At 36.7% G+C, this 24,973-nt stretch overlaps 8 protein-coding genes and 1 long non-coding RNA gene across 18 annotated transcripts; 4 read left to right on the forward strand and 5 right to left on the reverse strand.

Annotated features, from left to right (window-relative positions):
- LOC104786949 (uncharacterized protein ZK546.14-like) lies at positions 8 to 3,745 on the forward strand. Its single transcript, XM_010512433.1, has 4 exons — positions 8 to 127; positions 216 to 525; positions 610 to 669; positions 760 to 3,745. The coding sequence occupies exon 4, from the start codon at positions 1,268 to 1,270 to the stop codon at positions 2,048 to 2,050; it is 783 nt and encodes a 260-aa protein (XP_010510735.1). The 5' UTR covers positions 8 to 127; positions 216 to 525; positions 610 to 669; positions 760 to 1,267; the 3' UTR covers positions 2,051 to 3,745.
- LOC104786947 lies at positions 3,831 to 5,810 on the reverse strand. Its single transcript, XR_767687.2, has 5 exons — positions 5,401 to 5,810; positions 5,206 to 5,291; positions 4,557 to 4,839; positions 4,260 to 4,403; positions 3,831 to 4,087 (listed from the first exon to the last, which is right to left on the reverse strand). It is a non-coding gene; the product is annotated as an uncharacterized LOC104786947 (long non-coding RNA).
- On the reverse strand, positions 6,620 to 7,866 carry LOC104786950. The gene is made up of 4 exons (XM_010512434.1): positions 7,392 to 7,866; positions 7,197 to 7,307; positions 7,021 to 7,101; positions 6,620 to 6,934 (listed from the first exon to the last, which is right to left on the reverse strand). Exons 1-4 carry the CDS (start codon positions 7,644 to 7,646, stop codon positions 6,857 to 6,859), a joined length of 525 nt encoding a protein of 174 aa, XP_010510736.1. The 5' UTR covers positions 7,647 to 7,866; the 3' UTR covers positions 6,620 to 6,856.
- On the forward strand, positions 9,070 to 11,076 carry LOC104786951 (uncharacterized protein At2g27730, mitochondrial). Its single transcript, XM_010512435.2, has 4 exons — positions 9,070 to 9,173; positions 10,045 to 10,160; positions 10,506 to 10,544; positions 10,684 to 11,076. Exons 2-4 carry the CDS (start codon positions 10,062 to 10,064, stop codon positions 10,888 to 10,890), a joined length of 345 nt encoding a protein of 114 aa, XP_010510737.1. The 5' UTR covers positions 9,070 to 9,173; positions 10,045 to 10,061; the 3' UTR covers positions 10,891 to 11,076.
- On the reverse strand, positions 11,345 to 12,544 carry LOC104786952 (60S acidic ribosomal protein P2-1-like). Its single transcript, XM_010512436.1, has 4 exons — positions 12,434 to 12,544; positions 12,245 to 12,335; positions 11,670 to 11,899; positions 11,345 to 11,565 (listed from the first exon to the last, which is right to left on the reverse strand). Exons 2-4 carry the CDS (start codon positions 12,330 to 12,332, stop codon positions 11,539 to 11,541), a joined length of 345 nt encoding a protein of 114 aa, XP_010510738.1. The 5' UTR covers positions 12,333 to 12,335; positions 12,434 to 12,544; the 3' UTR covers positions 11,345 to 11,538.
- Positions 13,987 to 15,084, forward strand: LOC109132858 (probable F-box protein At5g47300). Its single transcript, XM_019245292.1, has one exon. The coding sequence runs from the start codon at positions 13,987 to 13,989 to the stop codon at positions 15,082 to 15,084; it is 1,098 nt and encodes a 365-aa protein (XP_019100837.1).
- On the reverse strand, positions 15,525 to 17,645 carry LOC104786953 (flagellar radial spoke protein 5). The gene is made up of 9 exons (XM_010512437.2): positions 17,300 to 17,645; positions 17,027 to 17,111; positions 16,806 to 16,922; positions 16,636 to 16,700; positions 16,467 to 16,555; positions 16,307 to 16,386; positions 16,112 to 16,223; positions 15,880 to 15,999; positions 15,525 to 15,810 (listed from the first exon to the last, which is right to left on the reverse strand). Exons 1-9 carry the CDS (start codon positions 17,604 to 17,606, stop codon positions 15,625 to 15,627), a joined length of 1,161 nt encoding a protein of 386 aa, XP_010510739.1. The 5' UTR covers positions 17,607 to 17,645; the 3' UTR covers positions 15,525 to 15,624.
- Positions 18,039 to 22,712, reverse strand: LOC104786954 (26S proteasome regulatory subunit RPN13). Of its 2 annotated transcripts, none has more exons than XM_010512438.2 (14): positions 22,552 to 22,712; positions 22,181 to 22,241; positions 21,716 to 21,808; positions 21,456 to 21,515; positions 21,169 to 21,207; positions 21,014 to 21,088; positions 20,838 to 20,904; positions 20,154 to 20,235; positions 19,581 to 19,702; positions 19,472 to 19,492; positions 19,159 to 19,253; positions 18,573 to 18,650; positions 18,444 to 18,498; positions 18,039 to 18,347 (listed from the first exon to the last, which is right to left on the reverse strand). In XM_010512438.2, the coding sequence occupies exons 1-14, from the start codon at positions 22,695 to 22,697 to the stop codon at positions 18,265 to 18,267; spliced, it is 1,077 nt and encodes a 358-aa protein (XP_010510740.1). In that variant the 5' UTR covers positions 22,698 to 22,712; the 3' UTR covers positions 18,039 to 18,264. The 2 variants fall into 2 exon arrangements, with proteins under 2 accessions (XP_010510740.1, XP_010510741.1); XM_010512439.1 differs by having other exon boundaries at positions 22,181 to 22,237; positions 22,552 to 22,638.
- LOC104786955 lies at positions 23,051 to 24,952 on the forward strand. 9 transcript variants are annotated; one of them, XR_002038073.1, is made up of 6 exons: positions 23,065 to 23,367; positions 23,633 to 23,701; positions 23,822 to 24,030; positions 24,120 to 24,356; positions 24,474 to 24,541; positions 24,765 to 24,952. XR_002038073.1 is itself a non-coding variant. In XM_019245938.1 (3 exons), the coding sequence occupies exons 1-3, from the start codon at positions 23,232 to 23,234 to the stop codon at positions 24,380 to 24,382; spliced, it is 312 nt and encodes a 103-aa protein (XP_019101483.1). In that variant the 5' UTR covers positions 23,051 to 23,231; the 3' UTR covers positions 24,383 to 24,467. The 9 variants fall into 9 exon arrangements, 2 of the variants coding, with proteins under 2 accessions (XP_019101483.1, XP_019101484.1); XR_767692.2 differs by having other exon boundaries at positions 23,062 to 23,367; positions 23,822 to 24,356; XR_002038075.1 differs by having other exon boundaries at positions 23,063 to 23,367; positions 23,633 to 24,030; positions 24,261 to 24,356.

Genomic DNA, 24,973 nt, shown 5'->3' on the forward strand with positions numbered 1-24,973 from the left:
AGAGAGAGAGAGAGAGAGCTAGTTTTATCTTGATTAGTTCTTCTTGTTGTTGTTGGATCATTATGTGATTAACCATTATGTGCGGTCACAAATCTGCCATATATTTAGTGTTCTAGAGATTACAAAGGTGCTCTGTTGCTAATTATTAGACTGCTCAGAGTTAGAGGAGTAATGTAGTAATATCAATAGAACTTGAGTTGTATTGATATTTATAGGTCCAGTTGCTGAAGACATGTTTCATTGGCAAGCTACAATAATGGGTCCTGCAGAGAGTCCGTATTCAGGGGGTGTGTTTCTCGTTACCATTCACTTCCCTCCCGATTATCCTTTCAAACCACCAAACTGTAGTAAAGTTAGCTTTTGAAATGCCTCAAGGAATCAATGGCCTTAGATCAAAGTTCATAGTAAAGTCCTGCAGTAGATGATGACGGAGATTGTTTTTCTCCCTTGGCGCTGAATGCGACCTCCGTAAACGTTGAAGTCTATTATAACAAAGCTGTGAACTATACATTGATGGTCACTTTTGTATCCTATGTTCTAACCTTTTTCCATTCCATCATAACATGGATACACTTTTTAGCGAATTCCTTAACTTGTTATTGTACTTAGGTCTCGTTCCTACAGGTTCTTTTGTTGATCCGACAAATGGAGCACAGTAACACACAATCCGTAAGATTCTTGCTTTTTTGTTAATCTGATTTGTTTTTTAGAAGAGACTGGATGCTAACTTTGGAATTACTCTTCTTGTATTTATGCAAGGGTGCTGCAAAGGTCTCTATAGTAATGATCGGGTAACAAGCCATCATGGATTCTTATTTATGCCTTTTACATCTCACAGCTGGGATTTTAGTTGGTATGTATTTTATAAAATAATCTCACACTTGTGTTTCCTCTTTGTTTAGATGGTAATCTTATGTTATAACAATGTTAATGTTAATTTTTGTAACTTTTAAAATATTATTATTTTATTTGGGGGACCAAATACAAATAGACACCAATCTTCATACTAAAAATAAGAACCTTTCAAAATAATACTTTTAAATTTGGGGGACCAAAAATTGTCCCTAACCAATGCCCATGCTCTTAGATTTTTTCTTTTGTTTTACTTTATTTTTTGGCATAAAAAAACTAAGAATCAGGGGTTGAACCCCCCGATAAACAAGGTCTAAGTCTCTTTCTTTCCTCTGTTTTTTGAAGCGTTAGGTAAGGGTTTGTTTCTGCAACTCTTGTGTCTTCTTGGCTTTTTGTATTGTGATTATCTTTGTAGATGAAGAAGAAAAGGGAGAAACGTAGTATTAAATCAGACGGCACTTTCGATATGGTTCATCGTCATGGCGAATTCTCAGACAAGTTAATAAACCTCATCTCTGCAAGATTCTATCTGTATGATGAGGATACAGAGAAGAAGTGGTTTCAAGGTCTTAGCAAGGCAGGAAAAGCTGATGCTAAAAGAGAAACAATTGAAAACTTAAAGAAGGCAAAGAGAGATAGGTTTGACCCTGAAAAGTCTGTTTTGACCACTCTTGATTTGCAGAAACAGAAGCTGGAGAAGGAAAAGGAAAAATCCGGTAATGAGACAGATACTATAAAGCCAATGTTTCGTGGCTTGCAAGAAAACGATACGTTTGAGAAGATGAGACAACGTCGTCTTGAGAATAATAAGAGGAAGAGAGGCTCGGCTTCTGAGGAGTTGAATGTTGTTGAAGAAGCTGTGAAGGATCTTACATATGGTTATGTCAAGATTGGGGACGATAATGATGAGGAATACGGGAAGAACAGAAAGAAAAAGAGAGTTTCTAAGGCGAAAGAGCTTGAAATGGCGATTGAGTTGAAGAGTTTAAAGAAAGATCCAGAGAATGGGGATGTTGTTGCAAAGAAACACTCATGGCAAGCGGCTATTAAGAGAGCTGCTGGTATCAAAGTTCGCGATGATCCAAAGCGGTTGAAGCAGAGAATCCGAAAGGAAAAGAAGAGGCGCGAGAAGAGCGCGGAGAAGTGGAAGGAAAGAGTTGAAGTGCAACAGAAGGTTAGGGTGGAGATGTTGACATAAGCTTGAAGATAGCTTGAAGTGCAAGCTATACTAATCCTACCGAGTTATGGAATTAGGATTAATTCTATTTAGGAGTTATCTAAATATGTTAGTTTGCCAGTTTAGAATAGGAAAGTTGTTAGCTCTAGGGTTGAGCCATTGTTATAAATACCAAGAGAGCGTTTCATAGACAGGTGCGCGTCTTAGGTATTATTGAGAGATGCATACAAGGTGTGTGGCGTTGTCCCATCAATAGGATAGAGAGATCCGTTGATGGTATTATTGAAGTTCTACTTCTACTTAATAAATTCTGGACTTGGTCCCGGGGATGTAGGTTATCCGAACCTCGTTAACAAAGCTTGTGTCTTGTTTACTTTTATGCTCTTACATACCGTTCTCGCACTTAAACATATATATCTAAGCCACATATATGTGCTTTATTTGGTATCAGAGCCTAACTAATCAAGGTTCGATAGAGATCTGTTCTTGACTTATTGTTTCGGGTGTGATCCTGGGTTTGTGGCTGTGAAGAGTTAAGGTTGGTGACGAGAGCCGTGAGATATTACAATCACGAAGAAAGACACGAAGAACCTCACATAAGAGAACTAGTTAGAGATAACAGAAGTCGCTGCAGAGTTATGGTCTAATGAATATCTCAGGGAATAGATGTTGAGTTCGCCGACAAGTTCTAGCCTTATCGTGTTCTTCTTTCCAGTATGAAAAAAAAAAAAAAGTCATTGATGAAGAAAGAAGTTTAGTATAATGGAAGGGGTTTGAGACTCATGACCAATCTCTATTGTAGGTAATAAAACAGGCCCATGAAAGCCTTACTTTGATGAGAATGTGTTCACTTAAGAGAGACATTGAGAGGTCTCTTCATTGTGCAAAGAAAGCTTGAGGAACGGAGCCGAGGAGAGAGTGAGCACAAAAGGCTGAATGAAGATGAAAAAAACAAAAAAAAATCAAGGGTCTCTCAGCTCGAAATCATCTTGTTTATCCTTGGTCTGCCAATTCGGAAAAGTCACTAAAATTGTCTGTTGTTATTGATGATGAAGATTTAGTGGTAGTTGTGTTATGGTCGTTAATGGTATCAATATGGAAGAGAAATTCACAGCTAGAAATCAAGTGAGTTAAAGAGAATTGAGCTTTGGGTGTCTAGGATTCGAAATCCTGATAAACTTGAGATGTTCTGCGACCACTAGAAAGGAACCATGTCGGAGACTCCGCAGAAAAAATTGCAGGGAGTTAAAGATGTCAGAGGACGGGATTAGAATTGTATTGAGGAAGCATAGATGAAAAGAGGATCAACGAGGGTATGATCTTAAATTGTGGTTACAAGGAAGAAAAAAAATCTCTGATTTTAACGTAAACGTGAGAAGAAACCAGTAGTAATAAAAGTTGGGTTAAGAAGTTCGTGAAATCCAGAGTAATGTCTGATTCTGGAAATAAAGGGAGCCATCATGAGTCACTAGCTGATGTTTGGTTAAAGTGAAGAAGAAGAAGATATCATATTATGGATTTCAAAAAAAAAGAAAGGTTGGATAATTTGGTTGATTATATTGAATCTTCTACAAGAATCAGTGGGAAAGATTGAGAGTTTTTCTTCCTCATTGGAGGTTGTCAAGGGATATGAGAGGAATTTCATAGTGGAGAAAGTCATTAATTGAAGTCAAGTCCGAATGTCATCTGAAAAGAATTTATAAGTCTTAAGCTCAAGATCAAAATTGAGAAGCCATGCTTGACTCTTCGATGGAGCTTTGGATCTGAAATGATTTTGACAGTGTTTAGGACGTTTAAAAGGGTTCATACTTTCATATGTGACTTTGGGGTGAAGTCAGCTGTTGGTTTGTTTGATTCGTTGTATGTGTGTTATGTCTCGGATGTTTGCCTTTGAGACACACAATCAACAAGAGGAAGAAGTGAATTACCTGCGTATGTACTGTGGAGAGCATAGAGTATCCATGAAGAACAACCGAGATGGTGAGGGCTTGACTCACCGGAAGAGATTAATGTGAAGCATCATCTCTGAAGGAGACAAGAGTGATTTGCTCTAAGCACCTGCAGAAGAAGAAAGAAGGAAACTCACCAAAGACTGAAAAAAAAGAAAAAAAAAAAACTCTCAATTCGTGAAGTATAAGAGCAAGAGGGAGATCTGAGACAGAGAGAGAGAGTGACAAAGCAAACTGAAAGCTTGTGAAGATTGAAGCAACGAGAGAGCAAGGGAACTCACCAACGAGTTCTGCCAATGACGTGAAAGAGATTCACGAACAGATCGAGAAGAAGTAGAATGTGGGATCAAATTTGCTAGTTTAGACTTTGGGAATTCAGCTAATGAATCAAGAGGGAGTGTTGGAATTTGATTCATTGCTTAATCCTACAAAAAGAGAAACAAAAGGAAGAGTGAACAGATGCAAGAAGAAGAAGAGGAATCGTAAGAGTGATGAAAAAGAAGAAGTTTCTGGTATTCAAGAACAATTTTTTGTTTCTAGGGTCGTTACTTTCTTCTTCGGTTACTATTGCTACAGACCTCAGATTGAAGCTACAAAAGGTTTTCTGAAAACTTGAGAGCGGGATCTTTCCAATGATATAAAGATCGTCATCTTATTCCTTGTGGTTTACTGGGAAATTGCTCTCAAAGTTGGACTGCTTGCAGGTTGCATCATTCCGGATCTGTTCTGGGAAAGTGGGTGTAACTTCCAAACTGTAAATGCAAATGGTGATCTGTTTCTTCCTGTGTCTTCATATGGCTGTTGTTGATGTTTCCACAAAAGTTCATATTTTTCTGGGTTGGTTTGCTATTCCATTGTGTTCTGCATCAAAACCGATGAAAAATCCAGAAATTTTTAGTTGTCTAAGTGGAGAAAAATGGAGAAATATCTTGAAGGCTAGATTGGAGTGCATAATTTTAGAAGAGAAGATGATATTATAAACAGGCATGTGTGATTAACAAAGTTTATAAAGAAGATAGTGTGGTTGAAGATATTAAAAGAGATGACAGAGGAAAAGTAGAGTTGATTGGTGAAAAAAGAAAGGGACAAGGAGATATGATCTGCATCATCAAGTTGAAGTATTTCATTATTTTGGATGAAAAAGGAGAATTGAGGTTTCTCAAGAAAATTTCAGAAATTGTGATGGAGGAGCTAAGGGTGAAAGCAATTGGTGAGATAACTTCTTACCCAAGAGTCGTCGGAATTGATTGAACAAGATCACATGGGAGAAGCGATAAAGTTTGCTAGTGACGACAAGGTGGAGAGCTCATCACCTTAAATGGATTCAAAATTGAAACTTTTAAGTTTCAATATTTCTGGCAATTCTTAGAAGATCCTAATCATTAAGTGTCAAGAAGAGACATGAGAGAGATTAGAGGTTACCTGAGATGAAAAGTGATGATGGTACCGGAAAAGGTGACAGTCCGACGATGATGACTAGGAAGGTTCACACGCGTCGGTGGATAAGGAAGAGTTGTGGTTGTCTTCTTGAAGGAATAATGTGTGGTAGCTTTCACCGGAGGGAGTCGTCAGAGAACGTACGCTGGTAGTCGACTTCACAGAAGACGTTCCGTCGGAGAAGACAAAGGAGCTGCGTTTGATCCATTGGAGGAGACGAAGTTGATGTCTCAAAGTCTTCGGTAAAGACGTTTCGTCGGAAATTATGGAGGAAGGCACTGGAGTTGTTGCAGAGGATCGCCGGAGGAGATGGTGATCCGGTGGTGTTCAGCTTCACGGGAAGGGAGAAAGAGATGATGTCGATGTGCTCACGTACCTGTGTGATTTTTGCTAAAAAGGTGGAGTTTGTTGTTGGGTTTGGCAAAATCACATTTATTGGGCCTTGTTGGGCCAGACGAAAATTGACTAAGAGAAGAGGTGAAGGTTCTAGAGCTCATTTACACATATATATTATTGTGTCGGATCAGATGGATCTCATTGGAATGAGAGATTTGGAAGAAAAATGATTTCAAGCTTAAGAGGGAGAATGTTGACATAAGCTTGAAGATAGCTTGAAGTGCAAGCTATACTAATCCTACCGAGTGGAATTAGGATTAATTCTATTTAGGAGTTATCTAAATATGTTAGTTTGCCAGTTTAGAATAGGAAAGTTGTTAGCTCTAGGGTTGAGCCATTGTTATAAATACCAAGAGAGCGTTTCATAGACAGGTGCGCGTCTTAGGTATTATTGAGAGATGCATACAAGGTGTGTGGCGTTGTCCCATCAATAGGATAGAGAGATCCGTTGATGGTATTATTGAAGTTCTACTTCTACTTAATAAATTCTGGACTTGGTCCCGGGGATGTAGGTTATCCGAACCCCGTTAACAAAGCTTGTGTCTTGTTTACTTTTATGCTCTTACATACCGTTCTCGCACTTAAACATATATATCTAAGCCACATATATGTGCTTTAGGAGAAACAACAAAAGAGATCAGAGAATATTTCTGAGAGGATTCAACAGAACAAGGTGAGGAAGATTGCCAAAAGAGAGAAAAAACTCTTACATCCTGGTCCTGGCTATTAAGTTGCAACTTTTGTTTCATCTATATTATATATAACCGAGTTCTCAGACTCGATATGATGTTTTAGTAAGAAATATTGATAGAGGTTAAGGTTACAAAAGTTTCATGGTCAGGAAGAAAAGAGCATATTTGTGGAACATTGTCACAGACATGAAAACATAAGAATGTGATCTTTTAACACATTTCTGCGAATCAGGAAAACAGATTTGATCACACAGACAAAGAAAATATCGAATAACACAATAACAAAAAGCGCAGAAGAAAGAAGAAATCAAAGCTGGCTGCTTTTTGCAGCCTTGATTTGTTATAATCTTGTGTCAGCGTAGAGAAACTTCAATGCTTTTGCTGAGTTCCTCCAGCTTTGTCATCCGTAGTTTCTCGCTTTCGGTAACCAGCTGAAAACACACATTTCATACCGGAAAGATTCAGAAAACAACAATCATTTTGAAAAGAAATGACAAATGGAAACAGAATGTTTCACCTCAACTAGCTTGCTAACAAATGTAGATTTCTCTTTGTTCTTCTCATTGTAAGCTTCAAGGGCTTCTTTGAATTCTCTCTCCTGTAACAACAACAACAACAAATAGTCTCAAGAAATGATCTGCAAGAGACATATAAGTTTAGTGAATATCCTAAACACTAATTAGTTTAATTTACCTTTCTCTGACAACTCTGTCCTAAAGGCTTGAGTTCTCGGTTAATAGTATCGACTCTTTTCCTTATTGCTGATATCTCTTTTCTCATTGGATCGGTAAGAGCTTCAAGCTCCTGAAAATGTAAAAAGACCACAACTCTCTAAATATTATGAAAATATTTGTCTAAGTTCTTGAAAACGCTACAAAATAAACTTACTTCTCGAATCTCGGCTAATTTTCTAGTAGCTTCTTCGGCGAGTCCAAGCTTTGTCTGGACCCTATCCTTAACCTCCATCTTCCTCCTCTCAATCTCATCTTCTTTTGCCTTAAACAAAGCAAAAGCAGACTGTGAAAGCTCCTCTTCTTTGTCATCAATCATGGGGCTACCATTGATGCTCATGTTCCCTGAGCTCTTGATGCGTTGAATAAATGGCGATTGTGGCTGTTCCAAGATCTGTCTTGTCGTTGCCATTGTTCCTCGCTCAGATCATTTTCTCTCTTCACACAATGACAGAAGATGACTTGTTATATAATCCAAGACTGGCCTCAAGAGCCTATCAAGACTTGTTACAGCTGTCAAATGACTAGAATGCCCTCTTATTCAAAATGACTATACTAACTTAGAAATTTGAATAAGAAATTGATTTTTGTATGAAATACATCGAGTTGGCTATCATGTAGTAAAAAGAAGAATACCAAGTGGGGCTAAAAGGTCTAGTAGGTTTAACATGTTTATATTGAATTGGTAATCTAACAATTTTCTTGAGTTGGTATATTTGAAATAGGTAGCTAAAATGTTATTCTCATGGTTTGGTTCTCAATCCATAAATAAGACAAAGATACGTATAGATAAAGTAGGCAAATGTATGGATTAAATTTAGAAAAAAATGTTAGGTGTGAAGTTGAAGGCAAAACAGAAAACAAAAAAGGAGATATATTACAATATGCAACGGAGTTTTCATGAAGATCAAAAACTGAAAATAACAGATAGATAAAAGATAGATTATTCTTTTTCTTTACAAAAGACAAAAAGCTAAAATAAACATGTTATAGTGCTTGTAATTGAAGGCTTCTTGTAATGTGGAGGAGACAGTGAAATATGGGGTTGTACTGTGGCTGAAACTTACGGGAAAAGCAATATTGTTGATTATTGTATATGTTGAGAGAACATGTTTATTATATATACGAATAACAAGTTTGAAACAAATATAAGCATGTTCTCTCAAATTGTTTCAAACAAGTTTTTAATATTGGACACAAAACAAGTTTACATATATAGGCAAATATCAATCAATAAAGACTATCATATCGTTTTATTGTGTTATACATCGGTCGAGATTCTCATACGTTTTAGAAATCCTACTCCTCTTCTTTAAACCTTGGTTTCCACAATGGTGTAACTCCTTTGTTTGAGCCAACTTGTGTTTCCACAACTTAAACGATCTCATTCACTTTCATCTTCAACCAACAAACAAAGATTTTCTCACATCTCTTATCAAACCTAAACTCAAGCTTTCAAATTGCATTTTCCTCCACCAATATTTGTAATTTTCACCCAAAAATAAAATAAAAAAAAACGACGGTAACTTATTCAATCGATTAATAAATAATATAGTCAAGAAACCATTTTAAAAAAAAACCAATTAACAAAAACTCTTTTAGTGCTTGATTTCACAGAAACTCAAGATTTTTTTAGATTTCATCATCAATATCAATAGATCAATGTTTTGTAAGTGGCCACTAAAAATAGTTTAATCTTCACAAATAGATAAAGTGTTTTTGTAATTTGTAAGGCACAAAATGTTGAATGCTCATATAATGATGGGCTACACAATGCTTTTGAGCCCAATAGTTAATTTTTAAGCCCATTAAACTCCTTCCATATCTCTCTCAGACCTTCTTCTTCTTCCTCTTCTTCACCGAGTCATTCATTTCTTCTGTAAGCGGTTTTCATCAAAGCAGTCAGACGAAACTTTTTAACGATCTATCATCGAACAAGGTTCTCTCATTTCTTCCGATCATCTTCTCCGATTTTACCATTCTTTCCTTGTCGTTTTTAGATTTGTTTACAAATTCTTCTAAACCGTTTCTTCTCTGTCGATCTAACACCCGATTCGAGGTCGGAGCTAGGGTTTTCGTTTCTCTGTTTTCGGATCAGGATTAGGTTTTGATTTAATGCTTTGCATTTGCTTTATCAGTGCTTTGATGTGTTATTATTCGCGACCTGGTTGGGTCCTTTGGTGCCGTTCACTGGATGATCTAATTTAGTTTACGCTTCTTGTTTCTTTCGCTTTTAACATAACCTAATGGATTGATTTTGAGCTCGTTTGTGTTTCATCTATACGTTTTTTTTTTTTTTAACCTTAGGTTGGATCGGTTTTGGTATCTGAGAAACTGTGGTTGTTACACTTGTTTATGGTAACAAACACAGCCTTCCACAAGGATCCACCAGTGTCTTGTGTTTTGGATTTGAAAGTAACCTTGTTTCACTATTGTAGTAGCTGATACTTGATACAGTCTTTGTTTGAGTGATTCAAAGATGTTGTTGCTTGCTTCTCTATGGTATGAATGATGATGACGAAAAAATATTTGTGATTCAGTAGCTAATACTTGATACAGTAGTAGATGTTACTGTTAAGTGATTGCATATAGTTGAGTTGCTTGCTTCTCCATGGTTTTGTATGATGATGACGACCAAAAGTATTGTGAGGGGCTGAGTTTACGCCACAAGTGTTTCGTCCTCTATATATTATCTGTAATTTTGTTTGGAGTTTTTGGATTGATTTCAGGGTTTCAAAGGAACTGAGTTTGCCCCTTTCATCTCCATTTAGTCACTGTCAGGATTAAATAAAAATGATTTTTATGTACAGGATACTTCTTCATTACCATGGCAGCCAGAAATGCTTTGAGAATTGTGTCTCGTAGGTTCTCTAGTGGCAAAGTTCTTAGCGAAGAGGAGAAAGCTGCTGAGAACGTTTTCATTAAGGTAAACATCAGAAGCTTTCCATATCAATGTGAATAATAATTGTAGACTAAGAGTCCTCAAAGCTAAAAATATATTTACTTTCCATTTATGATGGAAAGTTTTTAGCAAGCTCTTGTTTGATTTTATCTGTCGTTGTTACCAAATATCAGAAAATATGTTGTTTTACTTAACAGGAAACTTATCTCGTATCTAACTGTAGAAGTCAAGTCTATCTGTTATCTAAACCTTGTTGCATCCAGCTTGAACTAGAAATATGATAGATTATACTTTCAACTTTCAAAACGATTTAATTTTTTGAGCAGTTATCTTCTGTCCTATTATTTAGCTTGTTTATTATGTATGCAGAAAATGGAGCAGGAGAAGCTTGAGAAGATAGCCAGACAGGTAATGATTTCTTTAACTTTAGTTGTTCAAAACTAGTGATAGTCTGTTTAAATGAACCTTTCTTCTTCAAGAAAAGAGAGAAAATGTAGAGTCTTGTGTGGTCAATACCCGAGCTGAAACTTCTTATATGAACTACTAGGGTCCGGGAGAACAAGCAGCAGGGTCAGCAAGTGAAGCAAAGGCGGCTAGTGGTGCAACATCAACAGCATCGGCTGAGTCAGGCCCAAAGGTGTCAGAAGACAAGCACAGAAACTATGCAGTGGTGGCAGGTGTGGTGACTATTTTCGGTGCAATTGGTTGGTACATGAAATCAGGTGGAAAGAAGCAGCCAGAGGTCCAAGAGTAAAAAGATTGATGGACTAGTGACTCAATAATAAAACAGGGAGCGGCATTACTCATTCCCCTCTTGTGAGAAACTTCGGACATGTTGTTGCTTTCTTTTCTTTTGGTTTTGGTCAAAGCTTAAAACAGTTGTCTTCGGATTGTTACATTTAGTTTTGTTATCTTTTAGCTCTATAGACTTTTCAGATTTGATCATAATTAAAATTGTTAATCGAAACATAATCTGATTTGAACAAATAATAAAAAGAACTGTTGAACGGATTCACATTTCCAATACTAACAGAATCTAAACCACACAAATCCATACACAAAATCGTAATCTTTGATACGTCCAGTTTTACATTTGATGCTATTGTTCAAAAGAAAGGAGTTAACTGGATTTGGAATACTAAGAGCATTCTCGGTGTTCAAATATAAATACATATACTGAGGTAGGTAGGTTAATATGTAAAGACTGCTGAAACCATGTAACCGAGGCAATAACTTGAAATATAAAATGCGAATCACAAGTGAAGTGAGACTGATGTTCTGAGTCAAAAATCTGTGAATCTCAGCAACGGTCTAAATAGATAATGGAATACAAACTAAACAACAAACATGTAGATTTCAAAAGGGTACAACAAAACCGGATTCCATTTGCTACCATACCAGGTTACTCGAACAGACTGAAACCCATGTCCTGCAAAAATTAACACACAAGAAAATACAAAAGTAAGCACCATCTCATTTCAAGCAACCACAAGGTTAGTTCGCTCAGACGAAAGAAATATAAAGAAAACTTACATCATCGGATTCTTCCTTCTCTTCCTTCTTCTCTTCTTTCTTGGACTCAGCAGCAGGGGCACCACCGCCTCCTCCTCCAGCGGATGGAGCAGAAGCCATAGCAACACCACCACCACCAGACGGCACTGAAGCAAGCTTCTCCCTTCCAGCAGCAATAAGCTCAGTCAAGTCTTTTCCTTTCACTTCCTTCAACAAAAGCTCAATCTGAGAGTCCTCTGTCTCAGCACCAACTGCAAAAAATCAAACAACACAACAAAACCACATTCAATCAATTCTTCAACCCCAATTACATTCATCCCTAACTAAATCCTTCTATGATCCTTTGAAAACATACATGAACTAACTAAACCTCACAACACAGTCCAAAACCAATACAACAAATGCCTCTTATTCAATTACCTTTTCACTTACACTACTTCCACATTTGTAGCAAACATATGCAAATGGTAATTAAACCAACAACTCTCACTAACTAGAGTAGCCATGTATAATAAACTCGATTTTTCTCCTCCATTTTTAAAAAAAAAAAAAAAATCGAATGCTCAAAATTAGAAGTTACTACCAAAGAAACGAACCTGATCCGAGAATATCCTTGATATCGGTACTGGTTGGGGAAGCTTTCCCACTCAAAACGGCGAGCAAAAACGCGGCGACAACCTTCATTTTCTGATGAGTACAAAAAAACATCAAACCAGATTAATAATCAACAAGACTACTGACTACGTAGGAGGAGAAATGGATAAGAGGCGAACGCGTTTACTTACTGAGGAAATGTTGATGGATCTCGCAGGAGGCGGAGTGTGAGTTTAGGGTTTTATTTTTGTAGACGGCGATGATGAAGAAGTACGGAAAAAATGGAAACTATATCATTTATATACACTTAGGGTTTCTTTTTTTTATTAGAGTCTCCGGTTTAAAAAAATCATCATATAACCGGGATTAAATTCATTTTGGCCTATTTTATTTTAAGCCCAATTTTGTATGGGCTCTAGATTTCGATTTACAGGTATTATTTTTTCTATGCCGAGAAGCGAGAAGAGAAGTACCAAAACTTTTTTTTTCTCTTGTATACAGTGCATCGTATTGTTATTTTATTAATATAAATTATGTAGAGAAATTTTAGAAAAATTAATAAAATAAAACAAAGAAAAAAACCTAAAGCATTTTATATATTTGGGACACAGAGAGTATATAATAATATTATTATTACAAAATAATGGTATAAGTAAATTAATGGTAAATATTAATTTAATGAGATATATAAATTGTTTAAGTATTTTAATATTTTTTACAAGATAATTAATTATATATATATATATATAATTATTGTTATTGTTTTTAAAAATATCTCATAGGTTAATGTTTTACAAATATTTCATTTGAAGTTATAGAGGAATGAAGTATTACAGCTTCAGAATGCTTTTTTTTTTGAACTAATTAAAAGAGAGAGGAATGCAACACGAAGACTTCCCGGAAGTTCACCCATCCTAGTACTACTCTCGCCCAAGCACACTTAACTGCAGAGTTCTAATGGGATCCGATGACTATGCCGCTAATGTTTCCTTAAATTTGTTGAGCTCACTGGCTTATTAAGGCGGACTATGCCACTAATGTAAAAAAGTTGTTACATAAATAATGACGTTAACTTAACCACATGGTGGTGTGCTAGTGGTTCCAGACTCGAACCTAAGTCAAAGTCATTCTTCTCATACTACATAACCAATTTAGCTAAGAAATCTTTTGTGAAATAATCCAAACATATAGGATATATTCGGTGGCCTAAAGCACATGCTTTGGCTGCTTCAGGGGTGAGCCGGCCCTGTGTGGCCACATGGATATGGGCCTTGCTTACGGTCCATTTGAATACCCGGCGAGAGGATCTATCCGTGGGCTGCACACTCCCCATTGATTATTTTCGGACCCCTCTTTAGACCTGGGGATTTATCCTGAATTCTAAAAAAAAAAAAATGACGTTAACTTGCTATATGGTAGAATGGTACAGGGCGTCGGGTCATTTTGGTAAGAAATGGTGGTTGAATATTATCGTTGCTAATATTCATATAGCCCACATTCACTACTCTTGTAAAAAAAAAAAAAACGAATATCCTCCTAAAATCCTCTTTACCTAATTTTCTCAAAGGGATATATATACATTTCCATTTAAAAAAAAAATATATATTCTTACATGAAAATAAAAAGGAAAGGGTCGTGTGGGGGTGTTAAGACTTAAGAGTGATCAAGAAGCAAAAAAAAACCCTAAAGAGCAATCAAAGCCGCCGGCACTTTCTTCCGTGAGAGATCACATTTGCAGCTAATTATGTCGGATCTTCCCAAAGATTTGGTAGAAGAGATACTCTGTCGAGTTCCAGCCTCATACCTGAGCGAATTACGATATACATGCAAAAGATGGAACAGATTATTCAACAAGAAGAGATTCACAAGAAAGCATTTGGACAAAGCCGCAAAACAGTTTCTGGTTCTCATGTCGAAGCAGGATAGGGTTTGTTTGATAAGCGTCAATTTTTGTGGAGTTCCATCTGTAGAGATCAAAGGTGAACAACGGAGAATGATAGGTTTAGATGAGTTCGAGATTTTTAAAGTCTCTCACTGCGACAGTTTATTGTTATGCAACAACAAAAAAAAGAATAGAATCGTGGTTTGGAACCCGTGTACTGGTCAAACCAGGTGGATCCAACCAACAAAGATAGGTTCTTATGCTCTTGGATCCTACCAAGACCAGAAATATGGCGATACTAGCTACAAGATCTTGTCTTGTTGTGTATATGGCGACAATAACGAGTTCGAAATTTTACCAAAAAAAAAGAACGAGTTCGAAATCTATGAGTTCAACACTAATTCATGGAGGACTCTTGATGTTACTTTGGATTGTGAATTGGACAAATGTGTTCCTGGCATGTCTTTGAAGGGAAAGACTTACTGGTTTGCTTCAGATGAAAAGGAGGAACAGCTCGGCATGTTTTTAGTATGTTTTGATTATACAACAGAAATATTCGACCGTTTGCTTTTTCCATGTAAGTGTCTTTATGATGAAGCCTTATCTCTATCCGTTGTTAGAGAAGAGAAACTTTCTGTGTTATTACAGCGTGGAGGAGATACATTAAGAAGAGAGATATGGGTAACAAATAAGATTGATGAGGCCAAAGTTGTGTCGTGGAGCAAGTTCTTAACAGTGGATATGAAACCTGAATGTAGTTTCGGCCTCACAAGTTTCTTGGTGGATGAGGAGAAGAAATCTATTGTTTTGTGTCATTTGATATTGCGGCGAAATGGAGTCCCCAGCGAACAGGGGGTATACATTGTTGGAGAGGACAATAACGTAAAACAGGTGCATTCTGGATTCGTATCATCTTTGCCAAATTTGTTTGATTATGTTCCAAGTTTGACTCAAATCTAGCTGTGTAAGTAAATTAGTCTGGTGGTGAAACCCTTTGTGCCCTCGGAAAGAAAATGTTCTCGGAGGTGACCGCTCGAGCCAAGACGGATAGCTTTCGATCCACAACTTTTCAAGTTTACGTTTTTATTATTTTTATTTTTAATATTGCTGAGAATAAACCCCCAATGCAGATCTCTTATCTTGGTCATGTGCTTTGAATAATTAGTAAACTAGCTGGTATTTCAATAAAGCTATGTTTACATGCGTAAAACTACATCACAAGTTGCACATCACAAATCACCCTTTAAGTTCTACAGCTATAGAGATTCTAAAGTGGATTCGTAGTTTTCACTAATGCATATTAAAGATTACTGAAGGCCAGAAAAGTTGTAGACTAAGAGACATAGATATCTTATATGTAACTTTGTGGTTTATGCAAGAATTGTAATTACGCTGAGAAGAAAAATAAAGCCAGAGAAGTCTTAATGATTCTCTCTACACATAAAATTGTAATTACATGAGTTTACTGTATACAGTGCAAATTACATACTACCATGCACATCATGTACGTCTGTATTCGTCTCCACAGTCGCCAATCACTTGGAGAAGATCGTTACCTTTCTTGGTAACCTCTTGTATGCTATCAACATCTTCTTCATCCAATACCAATGAGAATATAGCATTTGCGTCTTGTATGTGCTCCGCTAACCCGAGTCTCACCCCAATCATTGATCCAGCGACTCCTTGCTGAGATGAGATTCCCATTTTTCAGAAAAATTAACGAACCAGATTGGTACTATGAGTCAGAACTAATACCTGATCTAGTACATATCTCACAGCCACTGTCGGAATCGAAACTCCATGTTTTGAGGCTATGTTCTTCATCGTTCGAAGTAAGTTTTGGAATAGATTCCACCCTCCCCATGCATCAACCATCTGTAATTTCACCCTCAAAAATCTTAAACCAGTAATACCATGATGAACACTTAATAATACATTTCAGAACTGCCATTGACAGGGTTAATCTGTGGATGATTAGAACCCTTACCTTTTTGTACTTTTGGAGAGAAGGAGTATCCAAGCGAGGGCCAGCAAAAGGGATTGTTAGATTGGTACCAAGAAACTTCTCTGACAGAAGACCACCCATTACTGTCCCATATCTGTACCCAAGGCCCAACAATGTATGGTTAACTCAGGTGTAAAGAGAAAGAAGTCGACCAAGAATTCCATAGAGTATTGTTACGTTATAAGTTTGACGCCTGTAAGCTCGCAAAGCTGAGCCATTCTCTGTTGAGGACGCATGTCTACAATGGAGTGTTGCACCTTGAAAGAATTCGCACAGAGAGTCAGAGATATACAAAACAAAAGAGTCTGAATAAAAGACACATCGGGCTGGCCTTCACCTGATTGCTAACGACAGGGATTCCATTCTCTAAGATTATCTGAAGTCTCTCAGTATCAAAATTGGTCAAAGCAATTGTCTTGATTTTACCTGCAAGCAAATCGACGATGCTGCAGTTTAAACAAGCCGGTAGATTAATAAAACGAAAAATCACAAGAAAGGAGCTTTACCTTGCTCTTTTAAGTCAGTGAGGTGCTTCAGTGCATCAAGATAACCATCATTCGCATAATCCCACCTATCCCACAATTACAGATTAGCAAATAATGATGCACGGATTGTAAAAAGTCACTACAGAACACATCAAGTACTAGCATGTGAAGTTAAAGTAAGAAACACACACCAGTGAAACTGAAGCATGTCAAGAGAAGCCACAGCCATTTTCTTCCGCGATTTATCGATGTTCTCACGAACATAACTACTAGTCATTTTCACTGGAGGAGGTACCCATTTTGTCAAACTGCATCCATATGAAAAAATACCCTAATCAAATCACTTAGCCAGTTCTCTTTTACAAAGTCTGATCAACTTGCTTGGAATTGAGTTTTGAACTTTGTAACTTACCCTTTAATCTTTTCCAAGTACTCTGGTGGACGTTCTCGACGAACTCTATTGATAAAAACGCCGTAAAGATCTTCAGAAGGACCATCTAAAACATAAGAGAAACCAATTAAGCACAAACTCCATTTCACTAATCTCCCACACTAAACCTTCTGTGAGTAAAACACAGCACCACACATTAGCTAATCATCAAAATTCAGTAATCTTATTATTTCCAGTTTTGTTAATTTCTAAGCTAATTTTAGTAAACTGTACTCTTAAGTCAAAGCTACTTACAAATGTCGGCCATGTCGAAGGTGGAGAGACCAGCATCGGCGTATCGAAGCATCGCATCAACGGCGTCGTTTCGATCGATCTTACCCCATCCTCCACTCGTCTGCCACATTCCGTTGACAACTCTGCATATCTCCAGTGAATCGTTCCCGCTCTTCAGCTTCACCCACCGTTCATCTTCCGTCGTTTCCAAAGAGCAGTTCACGGAGCTAAAGCTAATCCGACGGCTATAAACATCCCGGTTAAGCCAATTCGATGAAACTTTCGGAGCTAGGTTCGTGGCGATGACGGAATTTAAGGTCGTCGGCATAGCCTTGTGTGTGTGTCTCTCTCTCTCTATCTGCGGAGGAAGAAGAAAAATGAGATTTATGGGCCTTAGCATTACACAGATGTGGCTTCTGGGGCTTTCAGGCCCAAATCTATTTGGCACATTTTTATGCATTTGGTTTTCTGTACGTTTGACTTTTCATTTTTCTTTTTACTATTATTTGTGTTCAATTCCAATTTTATAGTGGCAGCAATATGACATTTGAAAGCATAATTATCGTTGGTTTTCTTTCCTTTTTAAAATTGGGTTAGGTTGTTTGTTTAGTTTGCAGAGTTGCTATTGTCTCGTAAGCTACCTGTATCAGTTCATTACTTCCTAAACCACCTGCATTAATTTTAACATCTTGGTTTTAAAATTTGGCATGGAAATGTGGGTTGTGATAATAGAACCTCATGCCTACCTATATTAATAGAATAAAATTTCGAACACACACTTTTATTGAACCAGCGCCTAGTTAAAATACGTAAATCATAAAACGAACGACAGAAACCTTTGTGGCAAAAAGTTAAAATCCCAACACTTACAATTTCAAGAACCACTACATAAATCTTTTAATCTATCATCAACCAACGAAGATCTTTTTTCCTCATTTGAAATGTCAAAGTTTGAACCAAACTCATGAGAAATATGAAAAAGAGTTTTAAGTCTCATCCATTGCATCCTTTGATTGCGTTGAAACCGAATCCTCAAGTGCTTCAAGGAATGAGACAACTGTGAACTTGACTGCAAGAGAGTTGAAAAAAAAACTGCTTTAGAAAAGTGAAACAACAATACTGATGATGATGCCTTCGGAAAGTCTATTATAAGAATCTGACTCACATTTACTTGGGTCTATACCAAACTGAGTCAAATCTATTTGTCCTGTGCGAAGTACCTAAAATAGATATTAAGGGTTGAATTAGAATATAAAGCCATGAATGGAAACAACATTGTCACAGATGGGCTTACATAGGTAAATGCATCTATTTGTTGACGAAAAGGAGGGCTCTGCAACAACTCCAGAATATCTTCTGCCCTACAGTGTCCCTGTCATTGGCTTTTGTGTTAGTCTATAGTACATAACCATGTAAGTAGCCTACGCGGCTTTAGTGTAGCTGTGTTGTCAGCTCCACAAACAGTAGTTGAGCCTGTTAGCTAGAGAGCTAACAAGTTAAAAGTTAAAAGTAAGTTAGATTCATTCTGAATCTGTCTAGGGTCTCGGTTTGGTTATTGGTCAAGAATAAGTGACTTTTCTTGTTGATCAAGTCCAACCTATGGATTGAATATAGGAATTTACTGGTTGAGTTCCCAGTGTCAAACAATATACAATTCATAGACGTAAATAAATTTTAGGTATAACCCCCTGCAACAACCCTTTGTAATCCTACCCCTAAACCATTTCATAACTCAATGACCTTCTGTGCTATTTACCCTAAATACACAACTTGACTTGGTCTTTCCTCTAACATTTTCAAAAGACGGAACTAACAAGAAGAATATTGCATGTAGGATTCATCTTCATAGAATACAGAAAACAGTGAAGCTCAAGATAAACCTCAGGTAAATGTGAAGACAGTCGTTCTTGTACCGGCAACATCTCAAGCAATGGCATAATCAACTCCGGCTTCAAGATGTCGCCTAATGCTAAACCTATGAATGATTTAATATGAGTGGACAATGAGGTCAAGAATGGACAATGGCAGAAAGAAAGAAAGAAAGAAGAATAACAGCTGCGGACAGATTACTAATCACATATAGAAAAGCTGGGCACTCCCATTTCCAATCCATACAGACTTCAGCACAAATAGATGTTGTACTCGCTCGACATCATAATACTTAAAAAATATATCTATATTGAAAGTATTTACCTTCTTCATCTCCAGCAATACCTACACAATACCGACCATACCTGAATGAGTATAAGAGGGAAACCAGAAAAGCCTACTGACAGGAGAACCTAAGGATAGAGAACTGTACCTACAGGGCCAGCAGAGAGGTTGTTCAGAATTCTTTGCAGGTCTGCCAGCTTAACTGGTCCAGCCGAAGATGTCACGTCACTCACCTCTGTAGACAAATTTGGTACAACCAAGTTTCCAGCTCTATTCAAGATGAATAAATTCATATAAGCCATAGCATTCATATAAGACAATACCATTTGCAGCAATTAATTGCGTCTTTTCACATGGTATTCAAACTCAAATTCAAGCATATCTGTTGAAAATCTTCACACGATTATGAAAAAGAACTTGTAGGTCATTCTTTATATGACTATGTTCCAGAATCTCATCAACATAGAGAAGCTGATAGATTTTAGCATGCACCTATTTACCACTGGGTAGCCATGTCTAGAGAAACTTTAATGTGCACAGTAGGATGTAAGTCACCAAAGCATTTCACAGAAGGAACATAAAGAAAAATAGCACATAGCAATATCTGTTTTCATGACACTGACAACACAGCAATCAAACCCACTTCTGAAGATAAAATGGTAAGCCAGTTATATACTTTGAAAAGCTAAAAGACACATTACTATCTTGATATAATTGGTACCTAGATGAGGTATTATCTTCTGCCATGTCTTCCAGAAGTTCATCCGTGACAGCAGCTGCAAGTTCGTCTTCATCTTGAAACTCTGGTTCAAAAGAAAATTTATTAGATTGATTCCTCCTATGCAAAATGACTAAGCATTGTCCCTATCAAGGGCATGTGTAATACAAAAAAAAAAGTGATGAGAAAATAACATTTACACGCTCATATGTGAATTAATGCAGAATCTTAATTACAGTATAAGTAAAGATAGCTACAATTTTTGGCGTCCATCTGGGATAGGAAAAGTTTTGTAGTGCTAAAAAATAATACACATTTAAGCTCCTCACTTCAAACTTTTCTTATTACACAATCCAACAATGACAAGCAAGGATTGAACTTATTATTGCAAAGCTGATATTTCGTATTTACTAAAAACTTCACATGAATTGATGAAAGTGAATTGTGGTTGATGCTCGTTGGAAAGGAAGCTCCTTAGTATAGTGCCATGACATTTTTATAGAATCCGTGTTGACACATAAAATGCCAGAATAATATGCATGATAGTATGAACGAATATGTATTTAAGGATAAGAAAGTTAGTTCGCTAATCATGCAAGTTGAAAGGTTAAATGGCAAGAAAGACACTGGTACAAGGATACAAGCATATCATAGACGGTTTGTAACAAGGGTAAGAATGTTACATGCCTATTGGTTGATTGAGGTATTGATTGACCGAAGAGCACAGCTCTGCATCACCTTCAGCTCTTGGCTCCTGCAAAATAAGTTAGAAAAAGAGTTCTGAGAAACAAATAAGATCAAAGATGAAAGTGATTAGGTGAACAAAGATACACACACATCTTTAAAAAAGACAAACAAGTGACCTGCATCCAAAAGAATAACTTGCGGTCATCACTGTTGAACTTCAGAATATACACCCTGTCTGATGATTGATTAACCTAAACAGAAACAAGTACGCTGTGGTCACAGTCTGATATTAATAATGCACAAGCTAGCAGCCTCAACTCAACAGGCATACCTTTTCAAATAGAGCTTCATCTGGGAAAACAATTTGATCCTATAAATGGTATTGTCAAGGGAAAAACTTCGTAATTGGGACATCTGGTAGCAACAATTAATAAATAAATCCCTGGATTTTTTTATATTCATGCATGTCAAAGCGAAAAGAAACAACCTTCCAGATGGATTGAGCTAAGAAATTTGATTGTCCCCAAGATACAAATTAACTGACTCGGCAAAGACTTAATAATACTTGGAGAACCTTTAATCCGATTCTATATCTCAAAAGAAAAGTGCAGAGGATACGTCTTCTACTGTATTAAGGTTTCGATCAAGCCACATGAAATGAACCAGTCCCTCATCACCCTAAAAGAGAAAACAAAACCCGGGTTAAATTTTTACAGAGAACGAGTAATGTAACAACAAAAACTAGATTCATATATGCTTTCATTTCAATAATAGCACCATCAGAAAAGCTGATACAGCCCAAACGTTCAATGGAACAACAATTCATATGTGATAACTACATTGTGGAAAATAAAATAAAAAAAAGTGTCAGACATTACTCTAACAATGCGGACAAGTCCTTTTCGTGAATCAGGAACAACTCTAGTTCCCTGCAAAGACATTTTCCCAGCACGAAACTCAAGCATGATCTCCTGCCAAAATTAGTCTCAATGTAAGTTGAAGAACCTTAGTATAAGAACGGAGTTAAGTGTATACAAATCAATAATATGAAAACTGATCACTCTTAAGACATTTCGTCTCTATCTCTCTTGAACTAAAGTGGAAAATCAATGTGGTAATATATGATATGATGATGAACTTTTGTTTGTTGTTAATGTTGAATATATCGTTAGTAAGTGTTGATGGTTTGGCAACCAAATACAACACTTTGTAGCAGAGAAGGACCTGAAGAAGTCAGTCATTCACTAAATCAGATTGACTTCAAAGACAACACTAGTACTACATAAAAGTAAGTGAGTTATGAAAGAAGTCAATCACTAAGGAGAAGAAAATTTTCAAGTTACCTGCTGCATCATGGGAAGAAACGCTTCATCAATTGAAGTCATAATCACCAACTCTTTCTTTCTAGTCGAACGCCAAAAGCAACAAAAGTAAATAAGAACCAAAGTCAAAAATATTTAGTAAATCGAAGAAATCACAATGAACAAAAACCACCCATATGTATGCTAAATATAGCGAAGCAATTAGACTCAAAACCCAGAATCTGAGAGAAAAAGAAAACCAAATCTTGGCCAGTAATCGAGAGTTATTTACAAAAACTATAATCTGGAACTAGGTTAAAGAAGGAGGAGGAGGAGGATAAATCGAAATCTAAGCGAAATCAAAACCCTAGGGTACCAAATCTAATCTCTCGTCAAGGTTGAATGAAGATTACCGTAGCAGCAGCAGAAGAAGAAGGGATTTGGGGGAGAAGAATGAAAGAAGAAGAACGATCCTCTTCGTGTTTTTCTCTCGTGTCAGTCGTGTCTTTTCTGTTTTCTTGATTTCTTCATAGAAGAAAGGAGAAGAAATTCTTTTCATTTTTCACTTAATGGACGTCTTATAGGCCCAGCAAGTATCAATCTAGCCCAAGTATCTCTCTAGATTAATAATGAGAGTGGATGGATTTGTTCCAGCTTTTATTCGGTTATTTTTGTCTTCTTTCTTTTGTATGAAGGACACAAAGTTGTACGTAGACATATAATTGTGACCTCTCGGTGCGATTGGTAAAATCATGTGACCAGCTTCAATACATAAACACAGGCAAAAGATATCTTAAGGTTTTATTGTTACTCGGTCATATCACATGTATCGTGATCGGCATAACTTAGTTATATACAAGTAGTAGATTAGATATATTGAATCAAATTCACTACAAGAAATAGGATGGAAGACGTCGGTTTATTAACGTCACTCGTTAAACCGACTTTAACTTTTTTAATAAGACAGGATTTGGCGTCATTTGATAAACCGACTTTAAATTTATTATTTTTAATGAATGTAAAAAGAGGAATGTTATAAATTTCTAACTCTCCTCCGCCGTAGTATATTCATTATAATCCCCCGTCTCCGGCAATGTACTCGGAGGCCCAAGCCGTTCTTTCGTCATCTTGTTCCCTTCATCCTCCACTGGTCTTCTCAACATCGTTTATGGCTCTTGTCTATGCTCTCTCGCATTTTTCCCTCTTTCAGCGATTCTTCTTCGTCTCCGGTGAGTGTTATATAATTTGGTGTTAGATTTAGGGATTTGATTTGGTTCGTCGATGAAATTGGAATCAATTCGGCGACGATTCCGTAAAAGATTCTGGAATCGTGCTCTTTGTGTGTTTCGTGCTTGGGAATAGCTCCACATTCTGAAATCGTGTTCTTGTTTATGGTGCTAGTAGTCGCATTTGAGTTTGATTTCTGGATCTTACGAAGTGTTCTTCGTGACGTTATTGTGTTATGTATTCTGATTTTTTGGTTTAATTACTTAGGAGTAAATTGAGGAACCTAAGCTAGAAGATGTGATGCGTAGTGCACTACTAGTGCTGCAACTAAAGATGGTACAATGATTTTGATAACTTTGAATGAAGCTTGGGCAGCTTCAGGATCTGTAATCGATCTCGTCTTTGAGAGTTTTAGAATTGGTAAATGATCAAGAAAGCTTTTGATGTGCTGTGTAGAGCTGCAACTAACGCTGGTGATAATTTCTTTGGATGCTAAAGAGTATTCACGTTGAAATGCATAAGCATTGTTTCAGACTTGAAACAAAAGGTGTTGATTTCTCTGGTGGCGAGGCTAATTTCATGACTCGTTCTTATTTGAAAATGATATGCAGAAGAATCATTTTTCTTCGGATTGTTCTTGAAAAGGTTAAAGCTTTGTTTTCACGGTATGTTTCTTACACTCTTGGTAACTTAAAGCCACAACTTATTGGTTTGTATATTGAGTGATTCATTGTCTTCCCTTTATGGTCTCCAGGATGCTGATGTGATCTGGGTCAGGAACTTATTTGTTTTTCAAAGCTTTATGTATTTAATGTTCTCTTATGATTTTTTTTTTGATGAACTGCATTTGATTGAGAACTCTTGTGAGATCATTCACATACTTACGAAGCCTCAGTCTGCTTGGCAGGGAATATTGTGTTCTTTTTGTTTGATGAACTCACAGGACACATATGTCATGCACTTTGGGAGGCTAAGCGTGGCGTTTTCCAAGGTACATATAGTATGGTATTAGCATGAAGAACTGAGCTAGAAATTGGTTGATATAGGTGTTGGAGATGGGATGATCTTATATTTTCTATGGTCGTTGTTGAATTGTTCAACATTGTAGCATGGTGATTTTCGTTGGTCTCTGCATCTGCGTGAAACTTCTATGAAGCCAACCTTCTCCGTAAAAAGGTACAACAAGTGTTCTGTAATCTTTAGGCATATGTTTATTTCATGAGATATGTATTAGTATTGTCCTTTTATCTATATGTTTTCATTTAAAGCAATAAATAGTATGATAGAGCAAGTTATCATTACTTCTTAAAGTGCTCATGAAATCAGAATTGCATTTTGGATTTGGTTTGATTCTTAAGCTGCTCATGATTTATAAGACTGTTTTTATGATTGATTTCAGATCTTACAAGAGCTCTGGTTTGAATTTGGAAGAGCTGCACACCGTGTTGCTGTTTTTAAGCTTCAGAATTCAGACAAATAGCAAGGCTCCAGTTTTAATTATGTTATGTATTTTGTATTTCCATGATTTTTTTTTTTTTTACAGCCATGATATTGATGTTTTAATGTACAAACTACATTTAAATTTTATATGAATCAGTTGCTGTTTCA

This window comes from Camelina sativa, chromosome 5 (genome assembly GCF_000633955.1).
Source record: "Camelina sativa cultivar DH55 chromosome 5, Cs, whole genome shotgun sequence".
In the NCBI taxonomy this organism is placed as follows: Eukaryota; Viridiplantae; Streptophyta; class Magnoliopsida; order Brassicales; family Brassicaceae; genus Camelina; species Camelina sativa.